The sequence below is a fragment of the Camponotus floridanus genome, unplaced genomic scaffold, assembly GCF_003227725.1.
Source record: "Camponotus floridanus strain SB8 unplaced genomic scaffold, Cflo_v7.5 scaffold23, whole genome shotgun sequence".
In the NCBI taxonomy this organism is placed as follows: Eukaryota; Metazoa; Arthropoda; class Insecta; order Hymenoptera; family Formicidae; genus Camponotus; species Camponotus floridanus.
The window spans coordinates 2,033,720-2,041,538 of record NW_020229359.1 but is presented as its reverse complement, the minus strand read 5'-3'; the positions used below and the strand labels follow the sequence as shown (position 1 = coordinate 2,041,538).

At 26.3% G+C, this 7,819-nt stretch overlaps 1 protein-coding gene and 1 long non-coding RNA gene across 2 annotated transcripts; one reads left to right on the top strand and one right to left on the bottom strand.

The window, feature by feature from the left end:
- Window positions 1-305: 305 nt before the first annotated feature.
- Window positions 306-2,970, top strand: LOC105257428. Its single transcript, XM_011268033.2, has 4 exons — window positions 306-412; window positions 826-997; window positions 1,398-1,565; window positions 1,976-2,970. Exons 2-4 carry the CDS (start codon window positions 843-845, stop codon window positions 2,949-2,951), a joined length of 1,299 nt encoding a protein of 432 aa, XP_011266335.2. The 5' UTR covers window positions 306-412; window positions 826-842; the 3' UTR covers window positions 2,952-2,970.
- Window positions 2,971-5,408: 2,438 nt separating this feature from the next.
- Window positions 5,409-6,496, bottom strand: LOC109610437. The gene is made up of 4 exons (XR_002192833.2): window positions 6,435-6,496; window positions 5,949-6,325; window positions 5,678-5,868; window positions 5,409-5,468 (listed from the first exon to the last, which is right to left on the bottom strand). It is a non-coding gene; the product is annotated as an uncharacterized LOC109610437 (long non-coding RNA).
- Window positions 6,497-7,819: the final 1,323 nt, after the last annotated feature.

Below are 7,819 nucleotides of genomic sequence, written 5' to 3'. Positions count from 1 at the left end.
GAGATGTTTCAAAAATTATATTGAAGATTAAAAATACTTGGAAATTTTGTATTTATATTGTGTCCTGATAACGTTGAGTTGAGAAACTGGGTATTGTTCCGTTTTGTCTTCACGTGATTATTTATTTATTTCATTTACATCTCAATTTACAAGATTTACTTTAAAATTTATATTATTATTTGCAAGGCTAAATAAATATTAAATAAATTTATTGACTAAAAGTTTCTCTCGACTATACATTTCAATTCACAGAAAAAAAAGCAAACCAAGTCTCTATCTATCGATAATTCTGCGGAATTAATCATTGTTTCTTTCGTAAAAAGGTCCCAGACCTATTATTTTGAATTCGGCACTGCGACATCTTTCGAAGTAAATCATCGAACAGGTTTTATCAAGTGGGGTAAAATACAAGGTATTTCTCGATTAGAATTATTTGAATATATTATCGCATGATATATGTGCGAAAATAAAATTCAATACATATAAAGTGTTTTGAAAGTGATGTCCAAAGTTAAACTAATAAGAAATGTTGTATTTATGTTTTATTTTTGTACAGTTAAATTGAAAAGCATTCGTTACTTTGTCATATTTTTGTCTTAAAGCAACTATATATTTAGTAGTTTCTCTATTATTTCAATGTGCAAGGTTTTTCTTTAAGATTGATATTATATATTTGCAAGACTAAACATAAATATTAAATTCGTCGATTAAAAGTTTCTCGATTGTAAGTTTTAACTCATAGAATAGAGTTATGAATTTATTAAAATATAAACATATATCAATGTAACTTGTTATGTTATTAACAGATTGATATCTTCTTCGCAGCAAACCGGTTCGGTATTATGGAAAAAAGAAAAAAAAAGAAAAGCAGAAAAAGCCGTTCTCGACCGGTAACGATTTTGCCCCGTATTAAAGAAGAGCAGTACGAGGTTGAAAATGATTCTATCCAAACACAGGAGACATCATTGCCTCCTCCTACATCGAAGGATTATGCTGGGTATCATATATTTTTGAATTAGAACTACATCGAATAATATGATATCTCATTTTATACGATGATAAAATTTCATATTTCTATGAAACGTTTAGAAAATAATGTCCAAATTGTTAAAATATTTGGAAATTTGTTATCTTTACATCGATGAGTTGAGAAACGTTTATTCTGTTTCGTTTTATGATAACGCGATTATATATTTATTCGTTTTATTAACATCTTAATTTATAAAATTTACATTATTCATTTGCAAGGCTGAATAATCAAATAAATTAACTAAGAGTTAACTAAGAGATTCTCGAATGCATATTCTGACCAACAAAACAAATATGGATTTATTAAAATATAATCGTATACCAATATAACGTGCTATATTATTAACAGATTAATGTTTTCATCACAGAGACAAGAAAGAAAAGGAAAACAGACCAAGTTCGCTTCTAAATACATCACTGCCTGATATTGTAGAAGAAGAAGAATCTTTAAATATCAATAATTCTGCAGAGATATTCACACGATGTGATTCACACGAGAAATTATTATCTTCTTCTATGTCGAAGGATTACACTGGGTATTATAATGCTCGATTAAAATTATTTTGCAATAAATTATTGTGTGCAATAAAAAATAAAATTTAATATTTCTGCAAAAGAAATATTTAAAAGATGACGTTCAAGATAGTAAGATATTTGGAAATTTTGTGTCTTTATATAGTCGCGTTGAGAAGCGTTTATTAATTTGTTTCATTTTATTTAAACGCGATTATACATTTATGTGTCTATAATGACACTTAATTTGTAAAGTTCAGTCTAAAATTTACATTTATTCATTTGTAAGACTGAATAAATGTCAAATAAATTTATTGACCAAAAGTTTTTCGATTATATTTTCTGATTCGCACAATAACTATGGATTTATTAATATACAAACATATATCAATATAACTTGTTATGTTATAAAAGATCAATGTTTTCTTCGCAGAGGATCTGCCAAGTCCGATGTGGAAGAAGAGGAGTACCTTGATTGTTTCGACTCTGACGAGATAAGAATGGCTAGGATAAGACAGTATTATATGATAAGAAAGGAATTAAAGAATATTAAAAAATTGTATTTAGTAATTAAGAAAAAATTAGCATGCATTCATTCGGAACCAATTATGAGAGAAGATTTCGACCCTAACAAGGGTCGAAAAGATAAAAAACCGGAAGATATTCACAAGGGTCAAAAAGATAAAAAACTGGAAGATATTCAAGTCACGAAAAATGAAATTTCTCGAAAATGTCCATTGCAATGTCGTTTCACAATCTTATCATTATCATTTCTACCTGTATTTCTACTTTTATTGTATTTCTATTTTGGACATTCGCATATAATTCACGCGCCTGACATTGCCGCATTGGAAAAAGAGATATTAGATCATGACAAAGCCGTACGAGTTTTGACCGAATATCTTCAGCGAGATATACCTCTCTTCAAAGTAGTAGCTCTTATCGGTGGTAGAAGCGTCGATAAGTCACATATGAATATTATTAAAAAAAGACTTCACAAAAGAAATGACAATAATTTCTCATCTTCGTCGAACTTTGTCGTCTTGAAGAATTTGAGAGCAGAGCATTCCACAGATATCGTAAATTTGGTGAAAATGTATCAAAAAGCATACGATAGTAGACCGTTTACCATATTGGCCGTTTTTAAAATTGAGCAAATTAATGATGAGTCCACGTATAGTATAGATATGAATCAAACTATAAATATTGTAAAAGATAGTTTCACCGAAGCAAATATTATCAGTAAAATTATTCCCTTCGAACCTCTAAACGAAGAAATTTTAGAAAAATACATTATAAACACGGCGAAAAATATCGGACAAACTTTTTGGCGAAAGATCAACTATAATAAACAAAGTTTAAAAGAAGATAATATGAATTGCAAAAAGCTTATGGTTGCTAAAGAATGAAAATCATGCATAATTGTTTCCAAGCAAAAGAGTTTAAGTTATTATATTGCGTTTAATAAAGCAATATTCATTTAAACAATGTGTATTCCTTTCTATATGCATTTTCAATTGTAACTTGTTGCAATAATTTTATTACTATAAATAATAGAAAATATTTTCCAGGTTTTATAAATATATCAAATCATGTCTCGATACTGCTAAATTATTTCGTCAGTTCATTATTCTTTTCAATCTAAAAAATAAATTTGATAATTAATAGCAGACGAAGAAGAAACTTAATTTTGCATTAAAAGCCACGTGCAATTTACAGTCATGATGAGCTGCTGTGAATGAACGCGTGAATAAATTTTCATATACATTTCTTGTGGATTGAACTAAAAACGAACGATGATTTTTGCAGAGAATAATGTGTAATGTATTTAGTGTATGTCCGGCAAAACGCGTAATCAGCACGCAATTAAGCGCGATTAAACAATCTCACATTGATTAGGACTCCCGACATACGTAATATCTCAGATTTTGCAAAGTTCTATTTTGTGATAACATTTGGTTTTATGATTTGCAAGCAACCGCGGTTATTGCGTATGTAAATCTTCGTAATAGCTAAAATATTAAGCTGTACACTGCGCTTGTTGTAGCATCGATTGTTCTTATACAAAAAAAAATTCAGTCGAGATTGTTTTATTTTTTCTTTTTTTTAGCTGTAAGATTATAGAATTTGATTTGTAAATTATTTATTTCTTTGTACTGTGTAGAATAAATGAATAGTTAATATTGTAAATTAAATTGTTTGTTAGTATAATGTCAAAATAATTTGACTGTATTAAATCTTAAACTCTGAAGAAGAAACTATAAATCCGATAAATTTATTATAATCAGCATTAATAGATTATGAAAAAAGATTGTATTACAATGCTTTATTTATGTTTACATTCTAGTTCTATAATACGATTTATTTAAGAAGCAATATTGTATTTATTGTATAATTTTTTAAAACTTTGTAAGATCTTTTTATTTCTAATTTGTAACATATAACGATAATACAATAACGATAATAGTAAAATAAATATAAATATATATATATATATATATATACATATACATGCATATATACAATATATACATATATATATATATATATATATATATATATATTGTATATACATACATACATATATATATATATATATATACATATATATGTATGTAAATATATATATATATATATATATATATATATTTACATACAACTCTTTATTTGAAAACTCTATATTTATAAATATTATTATCGAAAAACCTAAATAGTTTATTAAATATATCTCGGAGTTATACTCTTCCTTATAACAACATTGTATTTCCTCAAAATGAGAATAAAATATATGAAATTGAAAAATTGTGCACCTATAATATAATCTAACTCCTTTTTTCTATTCTATATTTATTTATAAATCAGCGAACAGTTGTGAATTCTCGAAGCTTCTTAAGCAGACATAAAAAAGAAACACCTTCATGCCAATATTATAACATTTTCGTCGATGTATATATAATATTATGTGTCTTTTTAATGAAAATTGAGCCGCCAACAACGATTTCTGCATCATAATCACTATCCTCAGCTATGACATGATTACATTATTTCGATATTTCAAACTGTTAGCTATCTGACTAACTGATATTATATCATACTCATCTTATTGTTACTAATCTATGTTTGTGTCGAGCTTTCTATTCCTTCTAATTACCTTTTCTAATCCAATAATCTATTTTTCTCATCTATAGTAAATAAAATTCTCAATTTTAAAAATTCACTGTTCTCACAGATGAGCACAATTTTATTTATTTGATTTTTAACTTTTTTTTAACTAAGAAGAAAAAATTATTATAATTATCAATCCCAGAACTTAAAGGTTCTAATATTAAATTTCCTCCATCATTCTGATTAACGACCTCTGTACTAATATAACCCTGAATGAAACATACACATTCATGCTAAGAAATTAATAGTTTATTTTTAAATATATATAATATATTGATTAAAAAGTGTTTTTGTTGATTTTTTTGAATAAACTTAGATTTTTATGAAATTATTATTAATTGATTGAACCGCTCACATTCTCTAGTGTAAAGGTCGCACTTGGTCCCGTGTCGTATAAAAAAGATTAGATTCTCTTATTGAAAAGAGATCACCGGATATACAAGCAAAGTAATAACAATTGCATCGAACAAGCAAAGTAATAACGATTCTAAATGGCTGTCTTTCGGGCTTATGGTTCTTTCGGTCACCCACCACTGATTGACCCATCACTGCGTGATTTCTATAAAATTGTTATATCCTTCAATTATTATATCAATACAATTGTTATATTCTCGACCCATCTTTCTCTTGGTGTGGACGTATTATATTTATAGAAATACATAATACTTTGTTATTAATATTTTTTTAAAATATTCTTTTATCGTAGAACTCCCGATATCATAACAATACTTTGCATTTCACTTGATTTATGATTGGTTGATCTGAAAATTTACCAATAAAAATGTTTGATCGATTCAGATAGGTCACAAAAATTAATTAACATATAATATGAAATAATTCTACATGTATTCTTAATATATTTTAGTTTTCACAGTATGTTCATAGTATTGCACTTTTAATCTTATAATATTTAGAGTCACAATATATCCATACATAAAAAGTAAGAAATTTACGCATAATTTGAACATACTTATATTATGAATTGTAAATGTTGTAATGCACACTATTGACTGGAAAATATTTCCTGAATAATAGCGATATCGGTTGGATAATATTGTGTCAGGATTTTATTTGGAACGTAATGAGTGCCTTTAAATGTAGAAAAGTATCGTCCTGTTTTAATATGATTGATCCATATTGGTAGACATATCGATATCAAATCTAAAACAAAAGATATATATTGAAAAGATATAAGATCATATTCGTAACTATATTTATAAAAATGGTATAAATCTTTATACCTTGTTCTACATAGTAAATTTCATTTTCAGAGAGGATTATGTAATATGGTTTAATATTTGTGTGGGTCTGTATGTTTATTTATTAGTACAGACATTCTTAAACAGTATTTAAACCTGCCTATAATCATACTCTTTCTTTGATTTTTAATAAATTTTTTTTAAAGTATTGATTGTTTTTATAATGCCATCCAATTATTACACCGCAGTGATTTTTTCCATATCCCCTATACGATACTATCATTCCAATCGCAAATTTTACTTTGTCCTCTCTTTTCGTCTTTTCGATTTTTTCTTTTAATTCTTTTGTTATTACAACATCAGATTTAACTTGTGAAAATATAATAACTTCAAATATATCACATCTTGTCAAGCAATTTCTAAAATAACATAATATAATAATTTAAATCTTATATAATATTATAATATAATTTCTTCATTGATGTATGGATATTAAAGTATATAGACATACAGTATGCAATAACATACCTTTATTATTTGTGTAATCTTTTTGTAAACATCATATCTTGCATTAGATATTAAATAATTGAGTACAATATTGAATAACCTATGGAACTTCCATATGTAATTTATATTCTCATTATTTGTTAGTTTATCATCGAGATATTTTACAATATCATGAATTACCTAAAAAAACAAAAGAAATATAGTAAGCAAAATTTTGATTGCAAGCAAGAAATTAAAAATAAAATTTATTTCTTTCACTTATTGATTATAAAATGTATCGAGACTCGTTGATTTAATGTATTATTCAAACTTATAAAATTGAATGTTATTTTTATTAATTATTGTTAAAATTAATATAAAAATTCACGTCTTTTTGCCATTCCTTCTCATTATCATGTGTATATGGGAATTCACTGCGGAATCTATTTTTGACAATATTTAACGGATAAATTAAGTTGGATTCCTCTTTTATATATAAATATTCTGCATTATTCCAATCATCCGTATTACTGAAAATAATAGAAAAAGACATTATACGTACATATATACATATGTATATGCATATACATATATATACATATATATGTATATACACATACGTTTAAATATATAAAAAGAATATTTATTATATTTATTATTCATAATTTCTAGAGCATTTGTAATTGATTAATAAAAAATGTTGTACTTAAATCTTATTTCAGCAAAGTACATTTTTAAAAATTATGAAAGACTTGAAGCAATAAACTTTTAAAATAAATATAAAAATATATCTGGAGACACAATGTCTAAACTCACTGAATTTTACCGTTCCCATGTATTACAGATATGTAGACGATGTTTTTACAATTGTACCACGCACAAAAGTTGACGATATTTTAACCATTTTTAATAACTATCACGAACGTTTAAGATTCACGTACGAGAAAGAAATTGATTCTTCGATTAGTTTTCTCAATGTAAAATCATTCGATTGGGAACAAAACTTATTACCAATTGGTTTAGGAAACCTACATGGTCCGGGAGATATATTAATTTTTATTCGAATCACCCGTTAAAATATAAAATTAATACTATTTATAATTTAGTTGACCATGCCATTTTACTATCTGACGACTGCTTTAAACAAGAGAATATTAAGTTAATATATGACACGTTAGTTAATAATTGTTTTCCTGAACACATTATTCATAGACACATTCGAAAAAGAATCAATTTTTTAAACAACCGTGACTGCAATGATACTGATGACGCCAAGTCTACTCATCCAGATAAAACTCATTTTATCACTATACCATACATAGAGAATACGAATCAAGATCTCTACCGTCTTCTACGAAACAGTGGTTTCAACGTCGTCTACAAAGTAACAAAAAAACTAAATAACTTAATTAGATGTGGTAAAGACA